Source organism: Schistocerca nitens, chromosome 10, assembly GCF_023898315.1.
Source record: "Schistocerca nitens isolate TAMUIC-IGC-003100 chromosome 10, iqSchNite1.1, whole genome shotgun sequence".
In the NCBI taxonomy this organism is placed as follows: domain Eukaryota; kingdom Metazoa; phylum Arthropoda; class Insecta; order Orthoptera; family Acrididae; genus Schistocerca; species Schistocerca nitens.
Window position 1 is genome coordinate 130,584,679 of NC_064623.1, and position 25,499 is coordinate 130,610,177.

General features: G+C 45.1%; 1 protein-coding gene across 2 annotated transcripts in view; it reads left to right on the forward strand.

Annotated features, from left to right (window-relative positions):
• Window positions 1-25,499, forward strand: part of LOC126210142 (uncharacterized) — a 120,393-nt gene that overhangs the window by 73,169 nt on the left and 21,725 nt on the right. For both annotated transcript variants that reach the window (XM_049939291.1, XM_049939292.1), the window contains one exon: window positions 11,379-13,295. In XM_049939291.1, the coding sequence (XP_049795248.1) occupies window positions 11,379-13,295 (1,917 nt within the window). The remainder of the gene's footprint in view (window positions 1-11,378; window positions 13,296-25,499) is intronic.

Here is a 25,499-nt window from a genome sequence, read left to right on the forward strand (position 1 = left end):
TAACTTGACATTTCATGCAATCAAAGAAAATATTTTATTTTACTAACTACTGTCAGCAACTATTGGTCATCATCACAAAGATTGAAAATAGTGTGAGATGGTAATCAACTAATACTTTATCAGAGGAAATACATATACAGGGTGTTACAAACAGGTACGGCCAAACTTTCAGGAAACATTCCTCACACACGAATAAAGAAAAGATGTTATGTAGACATGTGTCCGGAAACGATTAATTTCCATGTTAGAGCTCATTTTAGTTTCGTCAGTATGTACTGTACTTCCTCGATTCACCGCCAATTGGCCCAATTGAAGGAAGGTAATGTTGACTTCGGTGCTTGTGTTGACATGCGACTCATTGCTCTACAGGTTAGTGTTCATCACGAACGTGGTTTTGCAGTCAGTGCAATGTTTACAAATGCGGAGTTGGCTGATGCCCATTTGATGTATGGATTAGCACGGGGCAACAGCCGTGGCGCGGCACGTTTGTATCGAGACAAATCTTGCATAACGAAGGTGTCTCGACAGGAAGACGTTCGAAGTAATTGATCGGCGTCATAGGGAGCACGGAATATTCCAGCCTATGACTCGGGACTGGGGAAGACCTAGAACGACGAGGACACCTGCAAAGCACGAGGCAATTTTTCGTGCAGTTGACGATAACCCTAATGTCAGCGTCAGAGAAGTTGCTGTTGTACAAGGTAACGTTGACCACGTCACTGTATGGAGAGTGCTACGGGAGAACCAGTTGTTTCCGTACCATGTACAGCGTGTGCAGGCACTATCAGCAGCTGATTGGCCTCCACGGGTACACTTCTGTCAATGGTTCATCCAACAATGTGTCATTCCTCATTTCAGTGCAAATGTTCTCTTTACGGATGAGCCTTCATTCCCACGTGATCAAATTGTAAATTTTCACACTCAACATGTGTGGGCTGACGAGAATCCGCACTCAAATGTGCAATCACGTCATCAACACAGATTTTCTGTGAAAGTTTGGGCAGACATTGTTGGTGATGTCATGATTGAGCCCCATGTTCTTCCACCTACGCTCAATGGAGCACGTTATCATGATTTCATACGGGATACTCTACCTGTGCTGCTAGAACATGTGCCTTTACAAGTACGACACAACATGTGGTTCATGCACGATGGAGCTCCTGCACGTTTCAGTCGTAGTGTTCGTACGCTTCTCAACAACAGATTCGGTGACCGATGGATAGGTAGAGGCGTACCAATTCCATGGCCTCCACGCTCTCCTGACCTCAACCCTCTTGACTTTCATTTATGGGGGCATTTGAAAGCTCTTCTCTACGCAACCCCGGTACCAAATGTAGAGACTCTTCGTGCTCGTATTGTGGACGGCTGTGATACAATACGCCATTCTCCAGGGCTGCATCAGCGCATCAGGGATTCCATGCGACGGAGGGTGGATGCATGTATCCTCGTTAACGGAGGACATTTTGAACATTTCCTGTAACAAAGTGTTTGAAGTCACGGTTGGTTGGTTAGTTTGGGGAAGGAGACCAGACAGCGTGGTCATCGGTCTCATCGGAGTAGGGAAGGATGGGGAAGGAAGTCGGCCGTGCCCTTTCAGAGGAACCATCCCGGCATTTGCCTGGAGTGATTTAGGGAAATCACGGAAAACCTAAATCAGGATGGCCGGACGCGGGATTGAACCGTCGTCCTCCCGAATGCGAGTCCAGTGTCTTACCACTGCGCCACCTCGCTCGGTTTGAAGTCACGCTGGTACGTTCTGTTGCTGTGTGTTTCTATCCCATGATTAATGTGATTTGAAGAGAAGTAATAAAATTAGCTTTAACATGGAAAGTAAGCGTTTCCGGGCACATTTCCACATAACATATTTTCTATCTTTGTGTGTGTTGAATGTTTCCTGAAAGTTTGGCCGTACCTTTTTGTAACACCCTGTATACAGGATGTATCACCTAAAATTTGCACCACAAATATTGCGGAACTGGAAAGTGCTATTGATGTGTGTGGCTTTCACAGAATGTATTGCTAGTCAGGGGCTTGTATTATTAGCCAGTAAACCTGTTTTAATGTTACTTAGAAAGTACATTTTTTGTGCGAACATATACGTTTTGAATGGAACAGTGCCTATTGACATTAACAAACTAAAAGTAGTGTAAATCAGAATGTCAGTGGTGTTTGTTGCAGGATTTTAGTGAGAATCTTTTATGAGATATCGTATTTTGCGAAGTCCCTATACCAACAGTTGTACGATACCTATGGTAGCACACACTGAACGACACAAGTGTGTACACTAGTTATGTGGATTATGACCAGTATTGAGACAATTGACCATCAAATGTTGTGTTCAAAACGACAATATCAGTGGCAATACTGCTTCCAGTCTGGTATGAAAAAACGTCTGCACACATGCTAGCATTTCAGCAGACTTGTAGTACTACATCATTGCATATCATTGGGTGTAGTTGCTATGTCCTTGTAGACTACATCTTTCAGCTTTCCCCACAGAATAAAGTCTACAGGCGTCAAATCCATGGAATGGGCCAGCCAAGGTGCAGGTCCTCTGCATCCAATCCAACAGTTTGGAAGAAGCTTAGATGGCTGACCATCCGGTTTGCCATGCACTGTTGGCAAACGGGATGCACTCAGCCCTGGTAAGGCAAACTGAGGTGCTACTTGATAGAAAAGTAGTGGCTTCAGTCTTGGAAAATAACATACAGCCAGGAGAGCGGTGTGCTGACCACATGACATAGGATGCCACCTAGTGGTGTTGCGAGCGCGTGACTTGGTAACAGGGGATCATCCTAGCAAAGATACGGGCTGTAAATGGAGAAATCCATCAAGATAAGTTGCTTTGACCACAAGCCCCTCCATATCCGCATCCAGTGACGCCTGTAGACTGAGCATGACTTATGAGTGTGTATGTGTGTCTCTCTCCCTCTATATACCAAAAAACGTTTTGCATCACCCCAGTTCCCAGAACTCCTGAAGATAGACGTTGACTGTGGATATTGTATCACAGACACAGTTCCTATGACTGTTCAGAGATATCACTAAACCGGCCCAAAGATGTAAACAACCATGCATCAGCAGCACCTATTAGACGGAGGGGGTCCGACAGCCGATCAGTTCCAACCATTCCACCAGGAAGGAGGTACATGGCTCGTGTTGACTGTAGTTCAACCTGCCTAGACGGTCATTACCGCGATTCGATCGCGTCCGTATTGTTACTTTGTGCCAGGAAGGGCTCTCAACAAGGGAAGTGTCCATGCATCTCGCAGTGAACCAAAGCGATTTTGCTCGGACATGGAGTAGATACAGAGAGACAGGAACTGTTGATTACATGCGTAATTCAAGCCGCCCAAGGGCTACTACTGCAGTGGATGACCGCTACTTACGGCTTATGGCTCGGAGGAACCCTGACAGCAACGCCATCATGTTGAATAATGCTTGTCGTGCAGCAACAGGACGCCGTGTTACGACTTAAACTGTGCGCAATACGCTGCATGATGCGCAACTTCACTCCCGACGTCCATAACGTGGTCCTTCTTTGCGGTACAGATGGCCCAACAACATGCCGAATGGACCGCTCAGTATTGGCATAAAGTTCTCTTTACTGATGCCTTCAACCAGACAGTCGTTGGAGACGTGTTTGGAGGCAACACGGTCAGGCTGAACGCCTTAGATTCACTGCCCAGCGAGTGCAGCAAGGTGGGCGTTCCGTGCTGTTTTGGGGTCGCATTATGTGGTGCCGACGTACGCCGCTGGTTGTCATGGAAGGTGCCATATCGGCTGTACGATACGTGAATGACATCCTCTGACCGATATTGCAACCATATCGGCAGCATATTGGCGAGGCATTCGTCTTCATGGGCAACAATTCGCACCCCCATCGTGCACATCTTGTGAATGACTTCCTTCCGGATAGAGACATCGCTTAACTAGAGTGGCCAGCATGTTCTCCAGACATGAACCCTTCCGAACATGCCTGGGAAAGATTGAAAAGGGCTGTTTATGGATGACGTGACCCACCAACCACTCTGAGGGATCTACGCCGAATCGCCGATGAGGAGTGGGACAATCTGGACCAAAAGTGCTTTGATGAACTTGTGGATAGTACGCCACAACGAATACAGGCGTGCATCAATGCAAGAGGGCGTGCTATTGGGTATCAGAGGTACCTGTGTGTACAGCAATCTGGACCACCACCTCTGAAGGTATCGCTGTATGGTGGTACAACATTCAGTGTGTGGTTTTCATGAACAATAAAAAGCGCGGCAATGATGTTTATGTTGATCTCTACTCCAATTTTCTGTATAGGTTCCGGAAATGTCGGAACCGAGGAGATGCAAAACTTTTTTGGTGTATATACATTGGCACCCCATAGCGTCCCGTATGTGTCCCATCGACTTACTTCAGAACAGGTGCATTTTGTGGCCAAAACATCTACATGAGTTAACTAACACGCTCCTAATACCACTGCAGCACAATTCTGTCCTTGTGACAGGAACTGATATTCTGCTGGAGATGTCACAGCCCTCGGGGAGGACATGTAGCACGAAGGAATGCAGGTGGTCCACAATAGTAACTAGTTCACAGGTCTCATAGTGGTTTGGATTACCACCAGAGGTCCCCTGGAAGTCCAGAGGAACCTCCATCATAGCACAATACTGCCATTACCAGAGTCCTAGCATGACACAGCGAATGTTTCGCACAGGCATTCGTTCGAATGACGGCAACTCTGGACATGACCACCGATTGTGTGTAGTGAGGAACGAGATTCATTTGACCAGGAGATACGTTTCGACTGATCCACGGTCAAGTCTCAACGATCCTGTGACCACTGAATCATAACTGATGATGTCGTTAAATCATCATGATGACCTCGAGCGTTCGGCATCTGTACCAGGTCGGACTAAAGGAAGACATCAGATAAGTTCAGAGGTACGTTGCTAGATTTGTGACTGATAGATTCGAACAACATGCAAATGTACGGAGGTTCTTCGGGAACTCCAATGGGAATCCCTGGAGGGAAGGACATTCTTTATGAGGAACACTATTGAGAATAGAGAACCGGCATTTGAAGCTGAGAACGATTCTCCCGCCTCCAGCACACATTGCGTGTAAGAACCACGAAGATGAGATGCGAGTAATTAGAGCTGATACGGAAACACATACAGTCGTTTTTCCCTCCCTTTGTTTGCGAGTGAAACGGGAAGGAAAGTGACTAGTAGTGGTATGGGGTACCCTCTGCCACGCGCATTATGGCGGATTGTGGAGTATCATGTAGATATACACTACTGGCCATTAAAATTGCTACACCACAGAAGCGAAATTTAACCGACAGGAAAAAGAAGCTGTGATATGCAAATGATTAGCTTTTCAGAGCATTCACGAAAGATTGGCGCCGGTGGCGACACATATAACGTGCTAACATGAGGAAAGTTTCCACCCGATTTCTCTTACACAAACAGCTGTTGACCGGCGTTGCCTGGTGAAACGTTGTGATGCCTCGTGTACGGAGGAGAAATGCGTACCGTCACGTTTCCGACTTTGATAAAGGTTGGAATGTAGCCTATCTCGATTGCGGTTAATCGTATCGCAACATTGCTGCTCGCGTTGGTCGAGATCCAATGACTGTTAGCAGAATATGGAATCGGTGGGTTGAGTAGGGTAATACGGAACGCCGTGCTGGATCCCAACGGCCTCCTATCACTAGCAGTCGATGTGACAGGCATCTTATCCGCATGGTTGTAACGGATCGTACAGCCACGTCTCGATCCCTGAGTCAAGACAACAACCATCTACACGAACAGTTTGACGACGTTTGTAGCTTCATGGACTATCAGGTCGGAGACCAAGGCTGCGGTTACCCTTGACGCTGCATCACAGACAGGAGCGCCTGAGATAGTGTACTGAACGACGAACCTAGGTGCACGAATGGCAAAACGCCATTTTTTCGGATGAATCCAGGTTCTGTTTACAGCATCATGATGGTCGCATCCGTGTTTGGCGACATCGCGGTGAACGCACATTGGAAGCGTGTATTCGTCATCGCCATACTGGCGTATCACCCGGCGTGAGGGTATGGGGTGCCATTGGTTACACGTCTCGGTCACCTCTTGTTCGTATTGACGGCACTTTGAACATTGGACGTTACATTTAAGATGTGTTACGACCTGTGGCTCTACTCTTCATTCGATCCCTTCGAAACCCTACATTTCAGCAGGATAATGCACGACTGCATGTTGCAGATCCTATACGGACCTTTCTGGATACAGAAAATGTTCGACTGCTGCCCTGGCCAGCACATTCTCCAGATCTCTCATCAATTGAAAACGTCTGGTCAATGGTGGGCGAGCAACTGGCTCGTCACAATACGCCAGTCACTACTCTCGATGAACTGTGGTATCGTGTTGACGCTGCATGGGCAGCTGTACCTGTACACGCCATCCAAGCTCTGTTTGACTCAATGCTTATGCCTATGAAGGCCGTTATTACGGCCAGAGGTAGGATTTCTCAAGGCCTATGCACCCAAATTGCGTGAAAATGTAGTCACATGCCAGTTCTAGTGTAATGTATTTGTCCAATGAATAACCGTTTATCGTCTGCATTTCTTCTTGGTGTAGCAATTTTAATTGCCAGTAGTGTAGATGCAGATAACACATAGGGGTCCTGTGCTGCGAAGCTCCGTGTGCAAAAACGTGGCTGAATGGTGAGCTTCCAAACACTTGTGCCTGCACCAGACTTGTACTGTGTCATCATTTCTGTCCTGGGTGGTCAAGCCTTTGCCCTCTACGTTCTGTGACGAGGCGTGGAGGTCAGTCAGTTTGGCGCCTGCTCGTGGTTCCACCGCCGTTTAACCATTTTCCATAGATGCAGTTACGAACAGCCTACTAAGTTTCGATATTTCCGAGATACACGTTCCCAGATGCTGGGCCATAGCAACATGCTATTTGTCAGAGCCGCTTACATCTGCGGATTACCTCAACTTCCGTTTGTATCGTCGATATGATAGTTCCCCATTATCTCTGATGCACTAGTATACGTTGCTCACCCTGTCATATGACTGCAGCGTCATCATTCGGCGTTCAATCTCGCTGTGGGCAATGGTCATAATGTTTTGACTCATACGCAGGGCGGTCAGGAACAGTCTGTAAAGCTTGTAAGGGTTCTGCAGGGTAGGTTGCGATCCGAAATAACTGTCAAGAAAAAACTTGGATACGTCGCGTCGTATCCGAGTCCATTAGCACTGAAGTTAGCCCACCAGAACGCTGAGCGGAAGTTCACGCACCCCGTCAGATACGTTTAGTGTCAGTTATTCTCAGTTGGTGATAGCGCACGCGATAGCTAAGTATTTGGCTCTGGTTCGGCCCTAAGTATCGTCATGTCCAAATTTTGTATCGCTCTCTTGTTTGGTTTTAGGAAACGAAACGAAGAACACATTTGGCAACACCGTCTCTGGCGGGTCGTTTGGGTTTGCACAAGCAACGGATTGCTAACATAAATGCTAAGTAATTCTGAAACGTCGCAATGTATCGAATTTTTTTCTTAACAATAATTTTTCAGCCCACCTTACCCTGCAACACCCTGACAAGTTTCTCGGATTCTTTCTGACCATCTTGTATAGTTTGTAATTCATCGGTCCTCATAATGTTGTCACATTACAGCTCCTTAAGCAAACTCTCCATCTGTAGCACTGAATTCCTTAATGAAAATTACTACAGTCTTAAATTACTGAAGGTCTCCAAAGGCCAGCTCATCTGGAGATAAACACGGGAAAGCTGAAAATTAGGCAATAAACACCTAACGACTAGCTGACTACGTGGCCATGAATTTTCTGCTACAAAATTTTCTTTCCCGTTGTGTTACCTCTTCTTCTTACAGGTCTCTTTTAGTGCAGTGATCAATTACATTGTTCCAGTTTTAGCTTTGTTGCGAGTTTTGCAGAACTCCACAGCTTCCCCAGATATTTTTGGATTTATTCAGTGCATCTGTTTAAAATGAACGTTTCAGCTCCATAAAACACTAGTATTTGATTATCATATTACAGCCTCTTAGCTTTGTCCATTTTCTGATGCATCTTTTATCGTAAATATCTTCAGTAAGTCTAAGTGCTGTTTCAGTTTTTATGGTACTGAATTTCATAAACAATATTTTATATGCTAGCGTCTTAAATGATTTCGCCAAAAAATAGGGAAGCTCTCTCTTTTTTTTGGATGCCAAACACTTACGTTTCCTTTTATGACGAGGTACGGATTCTTTCCCTTTCTTTTGTTTCTTTAAGAATATGTACTCGCTGTGATCTGTTGGAATGTTCCAAATCAGAATAATAGGTTATTATGCAAGAGCTAATCTGACTACCATGGTAATGGCTCTTCTTAACTGGAGTCTTTGTTCCATTTTAACCTTTGATTTGTTCAAGTTTTCGAAAAGTTTTGAGAGGGACAGACGGAAATTAATGGAGACACTCCACCATCTTGTCACATTACTGTATGCTGAAAATTTTCCCTGAACCTTACGTTAGATTTTGCACAATCTAGTGTTTGTCTAATAAGTGCACTGACTTTGAGGTCTAGGCCTAACTCCTTTAGATTTTTGAAGGGGCTGTTACGGTCCACTGAGTCATAAGCTTATTTAAAGTCTACGAAGGTGAAAACTTATCCCCTAGGATACATTTTTTATTTCTGAGTAATAGATTCAAAACGAACATATTCTGGCAAGTATGCCTTTGACCTCCAACTGCTTCATATTTACCGAAATTATTTTAGCATTACTGTTGTCTATGGCCCACTAAGCAGAGCTGTTTTCTAGTTTACTATTATTAAATACTATACAATGAAGCGATCATTCTAGTTAGCACTGAAACATTGTAAGATATTTTTGTGTCGTTTATTGAGTCACAAAATATGACTTCCTTGAACATTTAAATCACTTTTACAAGATACTGATTTTATGGAGTGTTATAACAGCACTAGTATTAGAAACATATAAAATCTCTGTACAGTATTACTAAAATAGGTGTTGAATGGAATATTTCCACAATAAACTGTTTCGCCTAACACAGACTATTTCAGTGCTCTTGTGGCCCACAAAATCTACACTATGTGATCAAAAGTATCCGGACACCTGACTAAAAATGACTTACAAGTTCGTGGCGGCCTCCATCGGTAATGCTGGAATTCAGTTTGGTGTTGGCCCACGCTTAACCTTGATGACAGCTTCTACTCTCGTAGGCATACGTTCAACCAGGTGCTCGAAGGTTTTTTGGGGAATGGCAGCCCATTCTTCACGGAGTACTGCACTGAGGAGAGGTATCGATGTCGGTCAGTGAGGCCTGACAGGAAGTCGCCGTTCCGAAACATCCCAAAGGTGTTCTATAGTATTCAGGTCAGGACTCTGTTCAGGCTAGTCCATTACAGGGATGTTATTGTCGTGTAACCACTCCGCCACAGGCCGTGCTTTATAAACAAGTGCTCGATCGTGTTGAAAGATGCAATCGCCATCGCCGAATTGCTCTTCAACAGTGAGAAGCAAGAAGGTGCTTAAAACATCGATGTAGGCCTGTGCTGTGATAGTGCCATGCAAAACAACAAGGGGTACAAGCCCCCTCCATGGAAAACACGACCACACCATAACATCACCGCCTCCGAATTTTACTGTTGGCACTACACACGCTGGCAGATGACGTTCACCGGGCATTCGCCATACCCACACCCTGCCATCGGATCGCCACATTGTGCACCGTGATTCGTCTCACCACACAACGTTTTTCCACTTTTCATTAGTCCAATGTTTTACGCTCCATACACCAAGCGAAGCGTCGTTTGGCATTTACCGGTGTGATGTGTGGTATAAGAGCAGCCGCTCGACCATGAAATACAAGTTTTCTCACCTCCCGCCTAACTGTCATAGTATTTGCAGTGGATCATGATGCAGTTTGGAACTCCTGTGTGATGGTCTGTATAGATATCTGCCTATTACACATTACAACCCTCTTGAATTCTTGGCGGCCTTTGTCAGTCAACAGACGAGGTGGGCTATACGCGTTTGTGCTGTACGTGGCCCTTCACGTCTCCTGTGGTGTGCGTACTGTAAGGCCTTCACTACACACACCATCAGATTATTTGACTTGTCGCTCTAACGAAGTAGGCGAGTGTCAGCAGTATGTCTCGTCGTCTTATCGTGGCGTGTTTATCTTCTGCCGTTAGGTCAGACGATAGAAATGCCACTTGCACGCTTAGAGTAGCAGATTGACGGTGACCAACTTTAAACAGAAATTGATTAATTTTCACACACATTTATTAAAATAATAACAAGCATAAAAATTACTTAACTTGGTTCTGGATGCTATTTACAATTGACAATCTGAAGTTCATTTGGTACTGGTATGTTAATCTTATTCTCACATATATCTCTGATACTTGACAAAAGTGTCTATACATTTATCTTCATGGCTATGTACAGGAATATGGTAATCTTATTAGGCGCAGACTGAAACTTGACTATAGACTGGTACAGACTAATGCAGACTGGTACAGACTGGGACAGACAAATGCAGACTGACTAATCAGAGGTCTGTACACTCGTTATAATACCTCGTGCATTCATGTATCACTGCGCGAGTGTGATCTGCGAGGAGAAAAGGTTCTACGTTAGCAGCAATCTCATTGGCTGCGTTACATATTAATACGCGGATTGGTGGAAGCAGAATTAGGTCTGTCTCTATGGCAGCGCCATCTCGTAGTGCGGAGACGGACGAGCGCTGCGCCTGCGCTGTTGTGCTTAGCGGGGCGCGCTCTAGTGGGAAAGTTGTGTACACACTATGTGGAGCTATGTACACAACATCTCCACTTCAGTATGACATCGCAGACAGTGGACCTAGGGATGTTAAGGAGTGTTGATATCTCGCTTACAGACGTATGACACAAGTGAAAATCACCTGACCACGTTCAAAGTTCGTGAGTTCCGCAGAGCGCCCCATTCGGCTCTCTGACGATGTCAAATACCTACTGAGGTCTCAGATATGGAGTACCTGGCAGCAGGTGGCAGCCCAATGCACCTAACATGAAAAACCTATGTTTTTGTCCGTATACTTTTGACCACATAGTGTATTAGTTCACTGGGAGTAATGGTGGTTCTTAGTGCCAATAGATCTTATCAAGTTTAATTACTACGAAGTGAAAATGGAATCATACAGAGATAGAACAAAAATGTGTTAATTGATTCTTCTGAAGAGAAACAAGGCATTTAAAGCTGTTTTATGTTGTGAATAAGTAGTGTAAATTTCAATATGCGAAAATTCTGAAATAATTATGCAAGCTGTATTTAAAAAAACGATTTTTGAATATATTTGTGTCTAACTGATCTATTTCAACTATCTTCAGGTGATTGTAGATGATGAGACTGAAGATAGCTCTGCGATTCTGGATAAGCTTACGAACGAGATGCAAAGTGAACGCCGAAGTCAACGCCGCCTCGTCGTTGTGTCGTGGAGGGGCAGGCACTGCTTCAGCGACACTTGCCGCACAGCCGACAACAGCAGCGACAGCTGGAACGACTTCCTGAACATTAGTGTCACGTTGAACGGGGACTGCTACGGATGCCGCCTGCAGGACCTGGTGGCGGACGTCGATGCCCTCCAGTCACTGCTGGACGGCGAGCCGGCACTCTTGCTGGCTCTAGCACAGCTGTCACAGCCTCTGAGGATGGGGCGGGAGCTGGAAACTCTGCCCGCGCACTACGTGCCCAGGCAGCTCGTGGACCAGCGGGTGTTGACGGGCGAGTTTTTCTCCACTCTGGTTAAGATTCGACAGCGAGAGAAAGAGCACGTCAAAGGTACCGGCAGCAACACAATAATTGTGGAGGGGAAGCCCGGAGTGGGCAAGTCAAAGATGCTGTCACATGTGGCGGAAAAAATAAAAGAGAAGGTCCCTTCCTGCTGGCTATTGAGAGTTAATCTATTTAAGTTTTACGCAGTTTTAGATCACAGTAAGAATGGTGTGAGTGCTGCAGAAGACATCTTGAGGTGGACAGTGTTTAACGAGGGCGTTCTAGGTGAACTGGAGTACACACTGCTTAGACACTGCCTGCTGCAGTCCACGCAAGTCGTTTGTCTCGTGGACGGCTTCGACGAGGTGTGCCCTGACTATGTCGACAAGTGTCTCGAGGTGCTCCCTCTGCTGTCTCCACGCAAGGGAAAGCTCCTGGTGACGACGAGGCCAGAACCGGTGAAGCTCTTACAGGCTCAGATGGGAGTGTGGGCACACACGCTGGAGCCTTTCAGTGAATCGGAGCTAGAATATTTCTTCACGAGCCATTCCTCGAATGGAAACATCCCAGCCATCAGTGGTCTCAACAAGAACTTGAGGAATCTTCTGAGGATCCCTCTGCTTGCTGAAATGTTCGTAAATCTGTCGCAGGAAATTGATGAGACGTATGACATTGTGACTCTGTACGAAGCTTTCTTCCGAAATAAATTCAGAAGGCTGTACGAGGAAAAATTGGGTGACAACTTTTCCGCTCCCGGGAAGAGGAGAGAGGTCGAGAAGGCGCAGGAGAAGCACGAAGAACAGCTGATGCTCCTCGCGGCGTCGGTTCTGTTGTACGGCGCAGACGTACCAGCAATGTCACCGTCCGATAGGGGAGACTTCGTGAAAGCTGGAATCGTGTACGGGTTCTCCTACAGGGAAGCACGATTCCTGCACAGGACGTTCGCCGAACACTTCCTCGCCAAGTGGTGCTTCCTCGGATACGGAGATCGGAGCCGTGCGGTGGCGTATCGTAAGGCCTACCTCACCGGGAGCCTGGATTTCTTTCGAGAGTCCTTCGACCGCAGGGCAGTGAGGGGTCGGCCACTGCTGGAGGCGGTGCTGGAAGCCCTGTCCGGTGGTGACGAAGGCGAGATGAGGGCACTGCTGGCCGGGGGTGCCGATTGGAGGCAGACAGACGCGTGTGGGCGCAACGCACTGCACCTGGCGGTGGGCCGCGTGCCGCTCCCTCTGCTGCAGCGACTGTGCAGACGCGCGGGGGAGGGCACACTGTCTGCAGAGGACGGCCTGCTCGGGTGGACGCCGGTGAGGTACGCTTGGGAGCGCAAATGCTGGTCTGCTGTGGAAGTGCTACTGATGGCGGGAAGTGAATTCAGCCACCTGGGGGTCGTGAAGGCAGGGCAGCACGACCCCGTACAACTGCAGGCCGCGTTCCAGCAGGGCGGATGCCGGGCCCTGTACCAGCACATCCTGGAGGTGAAACGTCGCGTACAGAATGACACCTACATCTGTATGGTGCGAGAAGAATTAGAGGTAAATTAAGATGTACCGTGCATTACATGTAACTAATCCAGTACTGCTGGCTGGTAACCTTATTTGGAATCTTGGCCTTTGCAGACGAATGCTATTACCGACTCAGGTACGAATGACTCGCGCCCCACCCTTGCAGCTTTACTTCCGGCAGTACTCTCCCCTACTTTCCAAACTCCACTCAAGTTTGGAAGCATACCAGGGATCGGTACTCTCGGAAGAAAGTATATTGCCAAAAAATGGCTTACCCCATGTGGTGTGCGTACTGTAAGACCTTCGGTACACACACCATCAGATTATTTGACTTGTTGCTCTAACGAAGTAGGCGAGTGTCAGCAATATGTCTCATGGTCTGTTTGTGGCGTGTTTATCTTCTGCCGTTAGGTCAGACGATAGAAATGCCACTTGCACGCTTAGAGTAGCAGATTGACGGTGACCAACTGTAAACAGAACTTGATTAATTTTCACACATATTTATTAAAATAATAAAAAGCACAGAAATTACTTAACTTGATTCTGGATGCTGTTTACAATTGACAATCTGAAGTTCCTTTGGTCTTTGTACGTTAATCTTATTCTCACATATCTCTGATACTTGACAAAGTGTCTATACATTTGTCTTCACGGCTACGTACAGGAATATCATAATCTTATTAGGCGCAGACTGAGACTTGACTACAGACTAATGCAGACTGACTAATCGGAGGTCTATACACGCGTTATAATACCTCGAGCGTTCAGGTATCACTGCGCGAGTGTAATCCGCAAGGAGAAAAGGTTCTACGTTAGCAGCAATCTGATTGGCTTCGTTACATATTAATACGTGGATCGGCGGAAGCAGAATTTGGTCTGTCTCTAAGACAGCGCCATCTCGTAGTGCGGAGACGGACGAGCGCTGCGCCTGCGCTGTTGTGCTTAGCGGGGCACGCTCTATTGGGAAAGTTGTGTACGTGCTGACTACGCGGAACTATGTACACAACACCCCAGCTGAGGAGATTGTTTCCAACGTGAATTTTCACTATGCAGCGAAGTGTGTTCTGCCTTCGTTTCTTCCAGGAGCACTAGTTCCTAAAGTTGTGCAGAATGTCTTCTCAGAAGCTGAGAAAGTAGGAGAGACGAAGTGTAGTTGTGAGAGTGGTTTGGAAGTCGTGCCTCGGTAGCTCAGTACATAAGAGTATTTGTCTGCAAAAGGCAAAGTTTGCAGGTTTGAGGCCCGGTCTGGCTCGCAGTTTTCATTTGCCAAGAAAGGTGCACACTCCACAATGGAACGAAATTATGAGGGACAATTAAATGAAAACCAGGCTCCCTCCACAATGGGACCGTGCAATGGTCACATTCAAAAGTAATCATCACATGTATTAAGACAATTACCCTATTGGGAGACAAGATGATGAGTTTCAGTTTCATAGAATGTGATCAGTTAATGACGGATTCACAACATTTCCCACTCTTGTACTTCCTCGTCTGGCTGAAACAGACATCCACACGTCTTTCTTCAAGTCACCAAAGACTTGAAAATCGCACATTGAAAAATCGAGGCTGTACGGAGGATGTTGGAGTGGTTCCTAATCAGATCATTGAAGTGTAGTCTTTGTCTGATTGGCAGTGTGGGGATGGGCGCTATCGTGCAACAGGATGAATCCCTCTGACAGCATTCCTGGGCGTTTTGACTTTATGGCGCACTGGTTCTCTGCAAGTGTCTTCAGAGCATTGGAGATCAATTGTGATACCACACGCGAAGAACTTGATGCGTAGAGGGGCCCTGCGGTTGAAAGAGCAGGTCATCATGACCTTAGCGGAACTTCTGCAAACAGCTTTGGATTTGTTTGGTGCGGTAGATGTGGAATGTTTCCACTATCGTCATTGCTGTTTGCATTTGGCTTGTTGGAATGCTCAAAATGGTTCAAATGGCTCTGAGCACTATGGGACTTGACATCTGAGGTCATCAGTCCCCTAGAACTTAGAACTACTTAAACCTAACTAACCTAAGGACATCACACACATCCATGCCCGAGGCAGGATTCGAACCTGCGCGGTTCCAGACTGAAGCGCCTAGAACCGCTCGGCCACAACGGTCGGCTGTTGGAATGCTGTTGCATAAAATCGTCCCGTTGCACTGCAATGCCTACCCTCGACGCTGCCAATCGGACGAAGGCTACGCTCCAGCGATTTGGTTGGGATCCCTCTGCACAGCCTGGATATTTCACCATGCGATTTTCACAACTTTGGTGACCCGAAGAAAGACGTGCATGTACGTCGGTTTCAATTGTGTAAGGGTTCTGGAAGTGTACGAGTGGGTGTGGTTGTGGAAACGCGAGTAGCCAAACGCATTCTACGAAACAGGAATTGATCGTTTTGTTTCCCAGTGGGATAAATGTCTTGACGCATGTGGTGATCGCTTTTGAATGGAACCATTCCATGTCCCATTGCGGCAGGTGTCCGGTTTTCATTGACTACTCCTCATAATAAACATAACTAATATTCTCTCAACACTTGCATGTGTGAATGTTACTAGACCTTTACAATTAGCAATGATGCACGTAATTTTCTGCGCCAATAATAGTGCAATTTATATCTACGCTGTTTATTACAAAGTGCGATCCCGCAGTAAGAACTGTCACAATGTGAATAAAGTCATCCCATCGAAAACAGACATTATCTTTAGCAGTAGGCGAAGGCCTTGTTAGGTTACACTACACCTGACTTGAAAGTAGAACCCAGCTTGACACCCGTCTGCACTGTTATCACGAAACAACAAGCATGAAGCACCGTGCTCTGACACGAATTAACACAATGAGTCTGCTGATAACAGTGACCACCTCAAATACCGTAACACGTAGCGCGTTAGTCTGCTAGACAGGGAGGTCAGTCCGACCTGAATCGAATGCGCGTCGCAGTAGAGGACGTGACAAGGTACAGCGGCCACGCTGCGTGTGAATTTTAGGCAACTGTCACGGTCGTTTGCGCAAATGCTGCGCTGCTCCCCGAACTGCACCTCCAAGTATACGATATGCACACAGTTAAGGTACGAGAACACACACAAGAGACTTAACAGGCTTCACACACAGATGGTGTACACGACTTCCTCCACTTAGGCTATCTTCACGACTGTAGCGTTAGGAAGAGCATATGCCTGGACTCGAAGTTAAGTAATAAAATAAAATTTTCCAGACCCGAAAAAGCGGCCTTCATAGTAGACAGGGAAACGAAAGGAGAATGATCAGCAGAACATAGACCCTCTGCAGCTCTGCCTGTGTCTCGTAGAGTCGACAAGACTAACCAGAAAATTAAGACACATCGATATTTTTTTAAAATAGATTCGTCATAATATGCTACAAAGATATGTAGTTGCGACCTTAGTAACAGTGGAGGGAAAGTGTGTATCTGTTGTGTACATAGTTGCGTGTAGTCAGCGTGTACACTACTTTCCCACTAGAGCGCGCCCCGCTAAGCACAACAGCGCAGTCACAGCGCTCGTCCGTCTCCGCACCACAAGACGGCGCTCTCTTAGAGACGGACCAAATTCTGCTTCCGCCGATCTGCGTATTAATATGTCACGCAGCCAATGAGATTGCTGCTAACGTAGAACCTTTTCTCCTCGCGGATCACACTCATGCAGTGATACCTGAACACGCAAGGTATTATAACAAGTGTACAGATCTCCGATTAGTCAGTCTGCATTAGTCTGTAGTCAAGTTTCAGTCTGCGCCTGATAAGATTATCATATTCCTGTACATAGCCATGAAGATAAAGGAATAGACACTTTGTTAAGTACGAGAGATGTGAGAATAAGATTAACGTACCAGGACCAAAGGAACTTCAGATTGTCAATTGTAAACAGCATCCAGAATCAAGTTATGTAATATCTACGTTTTTTATTATTTTAATAAATGTGTGTGAAAATTAATCAAGTTCTGTTTAAAGTTGGTCACCGTCAATCTGCTACTCTAAGCGTGCAAATGGCATTTCTATCGTCTGACCTAACGGCAGAAGATAAACACGCCATGGTAAGACCACGAGACATACTGCTGACACTCGCCTACTTTGTTAGAGCGACGAGTCAAATAATCTGATGGTGTGTGTACCGACGAAGCTCTTACAGTACACACCCCACAGTATCATTATACTGGTATTACGTCGCCCTATCAGCGACAACTTTGGTTAACTCGGTACAAGGTGTAAACGGTATAAGCTACTAAAATTATTCAGGCGGCACGTCTCGGTGTGCTTGACAAAAAAGTCTAATGAAATATCGTTGAATCACGTTCTTTATTTTTGTATTCCTAAAAAAAAACAGATATTTATAGGTTTGATGGTAGACGCATTTCTCTTTACATTCTCAAATAATGCGGTCAGAGAAAGGTAACGGACGAACCAGAGAAATGTAAACATTGGATGTGTACGAGACGGCGCGGCGGCTAGGTACTACGGAAACAAGCAATGTAAACAGCCACAGGGTTGTCAAGAACGTGTAATTCGTTTTACGTAAACAATGAATTTAGTACAAACAGAAGTTTGCTCTTTTACAGCGTTACCATAACGAAGGTTGTGGTACTAAAGAGAAGCTAACATAAAATAAAATGTGTTTCCTTCAGTACAAAATGAATCACTTACCACGTAATTTGTTATGCATTAATTACAATGAACTGTTTCCGATTTTTACAACAATACCATATCGAAAATTAAAATCAGATTATTTTCCTTTTCTACAACAGTACCACAATGACAATGAAACCGAGATTACTTTACTCCTGTACACAAATATTAAAATAAGTGTTTAAAATGCCCACCATTCTGGATGATGATAAGGGCGTTAAACGGCAAGGTCATCAGCGCCCCCCCCCCCCCCCCCTCACACCCACCCCACCATTCGGTTCGACAAATGCTTCATTACTGTGTACCCAGTTCGTCGCACTCGTTCACACATATGCACATTTGCCTTTATGGTACTGGCAACCGTGAAAGTCTCTGCGTAAGTTCGTCCACATTATTTACTTTCTGAGCATGAATAAGTTCCTTCATATGGCCCCAAAAGTAAAAATCCAGTGGGTTTAAATCAGGACTGCGTGCTGTTTATCAATGTGGACGAAAACGTCCTATCCATCGTCCTGGAAATCGTCTATTCAAAAATCTTCGTACTCTGGGACTAACGTGGGATGCAGCACCATCGTTGAGGACCCACGTGTTATAAGGTACGGAATTTTTTTGGAAATTTGTGGTAAGGTTCTGTGGGACCAAACTGCTGAGGTAATCAGTCCTTAGGCTTAGACACTAGTTAAACTAACACACACACACCTGTGCCCGATGGAGGACTCGAATCTCCGACGGGGGGAGCCGGGCGAACCGTGACAAGGCGCCTGAGACCGCGCGGTCACCCCGCGTGCCATTGACGTACAGTTAACGGAATATTTTCTAATAAAGTTGGTAGCTAGGTTTCCTCTTGAAAGGTTCGGTAATGGTTACCAGTCTATCGTGCAGATAAAACATAAGACGGAATAATCTAAGCATCGACGTTATCCGCTCATACATTTACGGAAAAGTGTTGCTACTACTTGGTGTGGATTGTGTACACTCCACGTCTGCATGTTAAGGAAATTAGTTATTCCGTCGCGTGTGAAACACAATTCATCTTTAACGGGTATTTTGTTTACAAAATCATGCTGCGCGCTTTGTAACAAAAACCACACTGGGAATTGTCGTTGCGGAGGGAAATCTTCCTCTTCCAACGCTTGTACGCGTTAAATGTGGTAAGGCCGCAGACGCTCCTCTTTCAAACTGCGACGAATGACTGTGCGATACACCCACTTGGCGGGCGATGCTTCTAATACCCTGAGTAGGATCTTCGTGGATGCAGTCGAGAATTTGTTCCTCAGCCTCCAACGTACGTTCTTCGCGTTGTGGGCCTCTGCCTTCTGCGTGAGGCAGTAAAGAGCAGCGTCTCTCAATCTATACAGATTAAGTAGGTACTGTAAGTTGTATTCTGTGATTATTTATTTGATAATAAAACGAAAGCATATCAGAGCAGATAATAGGTTTCACGTACAGACTTAAATATGAAAAAGTAAAGATAACTACTGTACAAAATTGTTAAGGTTTTCGTGACCTCTTGTTGACAAACTGTCTGTTGGCTTCCGTCCGCCACCAGAAATGGAGGATGAAGCTCTGACAATGCCAGCCATTTGAGCTGGCGAAACGTCAGAAAAATCATCAAACAAACATCGGCCGCAGAACCAGAGACAGAAGCCAACGGGCAGTTTGATAACAGGTGTACTGTGTTACGAGTGAATTGCAAAATAATCGACCGAGCGAAGTGGCGCAGTTTTTAGCATACTGGACTCGCATTCGGGAGGACGAGGGTTCAGACCCGCATCCGGTCATCCTCATTTAGGTTTTCAGTGATTTACCTAAATCGCTTCAGGCAAATGGCGGGATGGTTTCCTTGAAAGGCCACAGCCGATTTCCTTCCCCTTTCCTAATCCTATAGCACCGTTTGCTTCTCTCTCCCAAATCAACCAACCAACCAAAATAATCGACTAAAAGTAGAGATTCATGATGATATAAACCTTTGGTGCATACCAACAAATATCGATCGTGCGGGAACTCTTCGTCGTGGGAAGCGTTCTCGACAATCTCGTATAGCTGCCGTCGCAACACCTTTTAACTCGCCATAAATTAAATAAATGTTGCATGGTTCAGTGACAGTAAATCTCCCTTCCACCCTAACCACATTAGGCCGGCTGTTCGACACAGATTTTTTGGGATTTTTTTGGGTGGTAAGAATTAATTGGAACTTAATCAAATTTTGACATCATTTCATTCATATTTCGAACAGGTTTTGCGAATTTTTTCAATAATTTCAGCCAAAAATAACAAAGTTACGTTGTGATGTCCGCTGAAGGCTGTGAGTATAGTTCTTCAATTGCGTGCAGTATAGTCATTCCGATTTTCATCTGAAATCAAAAAGGTTTTGAGTTTACATTGATTACTTATTTTCTAAGAATATGAACCTCAATGGAGGTGAAAATAATGCAAATTAAGCATTTTGCAGGCGTTGGAACAATTTACTTCGATTTCACTATATTTTTTCTAATTATACAAATAAAAGTACCCTTAAAATCATGATATCATCTCAGATTTAGTTCATATAATTCGTAATTTTGTAAAGAATCATAGTATCTATTTTCATGATGATACGTTCTATACTTTTTGAGTTAGACTGCACTCAAATGTGAAAAAAGTCATTTCGAGATAAGCGCGTTTGAAAAATAAATTCGCGGAAACTAGAAATTCAAAGAAGTTAACAATAGCGTAAAATGTTTATCGATTAATCTGCGAGTCCAGCATCATATACCAATCCTTCGTCTTCGTCATAGGCTTCGTTTTGCACTTGCAGCAGTGCTTTCGAGCTTTCCGACCTTCCTTCGATTCCAGCTAACTACGTCGCTTCTGTCGGCTCACGCGCTGGTTACCCATAACTGAAGCTTCGTGTGCCTACTACAATTCCTGCCTCGTTCACCACCATCAGAAGGGATGAATTTCCTTCACTGAATAAGCCCGCCGCTACATGCGATGCCAATTCAACGACTTTCAGTCCGGAGTTCAAGTGTTTAGGAGGTGGAATTAAAACTTTCATTCGCAGTTTGTGTGTGGCCACCTAAACATCTCTCCAGTGATTCATCCCTTGCTAAATCTTAATATATTGGAAGAATTTCCTTCTGTACCCGATGTGCACTCGGTTCTATGCTCATAAAATCTAAACGAATGCGAATTTCGCTTTGAAATTTTGACAGGTGTTCTTGGCTAGTTAACCTACCGATTTTTGCAATTTAAAAAAATCGCATATTTTTAACCTACTAATGTGGTTTTTCCCCTTAACAGAGCTGAAATAACGTCAACACAGGTGACATGACGACTGCCCAGGATTGGAGCATTGCAGTGACTCAACCACGCAGGCCGTCGTTGCCTACGTGTTTGCGACTCACGCTCGCGATTTCAATATCCGCAGCGGAAAATCTCCACCTACATCATACTCCGCGAGCCACTTAATGGTGTGTGGCAGAGGGTGCTTTCGGTACCCCTATCTGATCCCTCCAACACTGTACCACTCGCTAATAGTGCGGGGGAAGGAAGAATGATTGTCGGTAAGCATCTGTATTAGCTCTAATTCCTCGAATTATCTCCTCGTGGTCAATACGCGAGATGTATGTAAGGGGAAGTAATATGTTGTCCGCCCGCATCTCGTGGTCGTGCGGTAGCGTTCTCGCTTCCCACGCTCGGGTTCCCGGGTTCGATTCCCGGCGGGGTCAGGGATTTTCTCTGCCTCGTGATGGCTGGGTGTTGTGTGCTGTCCTTAGGTTAGTTAGGTTTAAGTAGTTCTAAGTTCTAGGGGACTGATGACCATAGATGTTAAGTCCCATAGTACTCAGAGCCATTTGAACCATTTGAATATGTTGTCCGACTCCTCCTGCAAAGTGCTGTCCCGAAATTTCAATAGTAAATCTCTCCGTGATGCACAACGCCTCTCTTGTAACGTCTGCCAGTGGAGTTTGCTTAGCATCTCCGTAACGCTCTCTCGCCAGCTAAACGATCCCGTGACGAAACGCGCCGTTCTTCGCTGGATCTTCTGTATCTGATCTATCAGTCCTCCATGATAGGGGTCCCAGACAGATGAACGATACTCAAGACTCGGGCGAAAAAGCGCCTTATAAGCCACTTCTTTCGCGGATGAGTTACATTTCCTTAAGATTCTTCCTATGAATTTGAGTCTGGTGTCTGCTTTTCCCACTATATGATTTATATGGTCGTTCCACTTAACGTCGCTCTGGATAGTTACTCCTACATATTTTACGGCAAACGCTGTCCCCCGCTGTTCATCATCAATAATGTAGCTGTACAATCGTGGATTTCTTTTCCTATGTATGCGGAATATGGTACATTTATTAACGTTCAGGGTCAACTGCCAGAGCCTGCACCATTCATCAATTCTTTGCAGGTCGTTCTGCAAATTTCTAGTATCTTCTGGCGTTGCTACTTTGGTATAGACAACTGCATCATCCACGAATAGCCTTAAAGAACAGCCGATGTTTTCTACTAGATCATTTATATAGATTGTAAACAGCAACGGTCCTATGACACTTCCCTGTGGTACTCCGGATATTACCTTTAAATCTGTAGATTTAGTTCCGTTAAGAGCGACGTGTTGAGTTATATCTGCAAGAAAGTCTTGAATCCAATCGCTGGTCTGCTCCGATACTCCGTAAGCTCGTATTTTTTTCATTAAACAGCAGTGCGGTACGGTGTCAAATGCCTTACTGAAATAAAGGAACACGGCCTCAACCTAAGCGTCGTCGTCCACTGCGCTGTGGATCTCATGGAGGAACAGAGCCAGCTTAGTTTCGCAGGGTCTCTGTTTGCGGAATCCATTTTCATTTTTATAGAGGAGATGTTCATTTTGCAAAAACATCATAATTCTTGAGCATGAAACATGTTCCCTAATTTTACAACAGACTGACGTCAGCGATATAGGTCTATAATCATGTGGATCTGTCTTACGGCCTTTCTTAAAAACGGGAATGACCTGCGTTTTTTTCCAGTCGTTACGAACCTTTCATGGCTCAAGTGATCTACGATAAATTACTGGTAGAAGGTGAGCAAGTTCTTTCGCACGAACCTATGCGGCTGTGTTGGAGGAGGGGGTGCAGCAGGCAATCTCGTAAAGGTTTCATCCTGTTTAATGAATTCTCCCAGTCTGTTGTGCATAAAGAAAAAATGAAATGATCGTAAGGCATTGTTGGCCGGGAGGCCCCAACCGGGGAAGTGTTCAGCCGCGAAGTGCAAATCTTATTTTAGGCGACGCCACAGTGGGCAACTTGTGTGCCGGTGATGAGGATGAAACGATGGTGAGGACAACAAAACACCCAGTCCACGAGTGGAGAAAAATCTCCAACCAAGCTCGGGAATCGAACGCGGGCCCGCTGCATGGTGAGGCAGACACGTTACCACCCAGCTAAACAGGCGTAATTCTACATCTACATCTACATCTATACTCCGCGAGCCACCTTACGGTGTGTGGCGGAGGGTACTTATTGTACCACTATCTGATCCCCCCTTCCCTGTTCCATTCACGAATTGTGCGTGGGAAGAACGACTGCTTGTAAGTCTCCGTATTTGCTCTAATTTCTCGGATCTTTTCGTTGTGATCATTACGCGAGATATATGTGGGCGGTAGTAATATGTTGCCCATCTCTTCCCGGAATGTGCTCTCTCGTAATTTCGATAATAAACCTCTCCGTATTGCGTAACGCCTTTCTTGAAGTGTCCGCCACTGGAGCTTGTTCAGCATCTCCGTAACGCTCTCGCGCTGACTAAATGTCCCCATGACGAATCGCGCTGCTTTTCGCTGGATCATGTCTATCTCTTCTATTAATCCAACCTGGTAAGGGTCCCATACTGATGAGCAATACTCAAGAATCGGACGAACAAGCGTTTTGTAAGCTACTTCTTTCGTCGATGAGTCACATTTTCTTAGAATTCTTCCTATGAATTGAAACACGTATGTTGTGCGGCAGCGATGCTGAGACATTGTAGAATCTCTGACCAGAGCAGTTGCGCTCGACTCGCAGTAGCGAGCAGTCAGTCAGTCTGCAGCAGTCAGTCAGTCTGCAGTAGTCAGTCCTCAGTAGTGCTTGGAGTCGGTTGCTAGCAGTAGCGGAGAGCAGTCGGCGGGCGCCGGCATCGCAATGGTCGAGATTCAGGACGAGGTATAATTTACTTAAATAAATAATCATGCAGCTTTGCGCTCATCAGATAATGTAACGAACACTCATTGTAATTTAACTTTCAAAAATCGCCCCCAATAATAATTTTGATTTAAAAGCAATTTTAGAGACAATCATTCAAATTTCCTTCCATTTCCTTTTAACAAAGATTTTTAAAAGGTACTTCCAATGCTTTTCATGCAACCGCCAGAGAACAATAAGAGCAGAATTTTGACATGCAGTTTCACTAAGGTAAGAAATTTATTCTCGTTTCGCACAGGGCAAACACCGACTTTTCGGTTGAATTGAGTTTAGGTTATCATTACAGTTTTATTATCATGGGATTATCTTATATTTTGTGTGGAGAACTTGTACTTGAGTCAGATAGCGAGCTTTCATTTAATTGTCTTTGCCATTAATATTCTGTGGGAAGGTCACACTTAGCTGTGGCACCATTTCTAATAAATATTGTTTTTAAAATTTCTGTGGGAGTTCACACTTAGCTGTGGCACCATTACTAATAAATATAGTTTTTTTTTTTTTTTAGAAAATGTTGTGGGGAGGTTACAGAATCTCAACCTGGCGCCTGCTTTTCCCACTATTTGTTTTATGTGATCATTCCACTTCAGATCGCTCCGGATAGTAACTCCTAAGTATTTTACGGTCGTTACCGCTTCCAATGATTTACCACCTATGGCATAATCGTACTGGAATGGATTTCTGCCCCTATGTATGCGCATTATATTACATTTATCTACGTTTAGGGAAAGCTGCCAGCTGTCGCACCATTCATTAATCCTCTGCAGGTCTTCCTGGAGTACGTACGAGTCTTCTGATGTTGCTACTTTCTTGTAGACAACCGTGTCATCTGCAAATAGCCTCACGGAGCTACCGATGTTGTCAACTAAGTCATTTATGTATATTGTAAACAATAATGGTCCTATCACGCTTCCTTGCGGTACTCCCGAAATTACATCTGCAGATTTTGAACCGTTAAGAATGACATGTTGTGTTCTTTCTTCTACGAAATCCTGAATCCAATCACAAACCTGGTCCGATATTCCGTAAGCTCGTATTTTTTTCACTAAACGTAAGTGCGGAACCGTATCAAATGCCTTCCTGAAGTCCAGGAATACGGCATCAATCTGCTCGCCAGTGTCTACGGCACTGTGAATTTCTTGGACAAATAGGGCGAGCTGAGTTTCACATGATCTCTGTTTGCGGAATCCATGTTGGTTATGATGAAGGAGATTTGTATTATCTAAGAACGTCATAATACGAGAACATAAAACATGTTCCATTATTCTACAACAGATTGACGTAAGCGAAATAGGCCTATAATTATTCGCATCTGATTTATGACCCTTCTTGAAAATGGGAACGACCTGCGCTTTCTTCCAGTCGCTAGGTACTTTACGTTCTTCCAGAGATCTACGATAAATTGCTGATA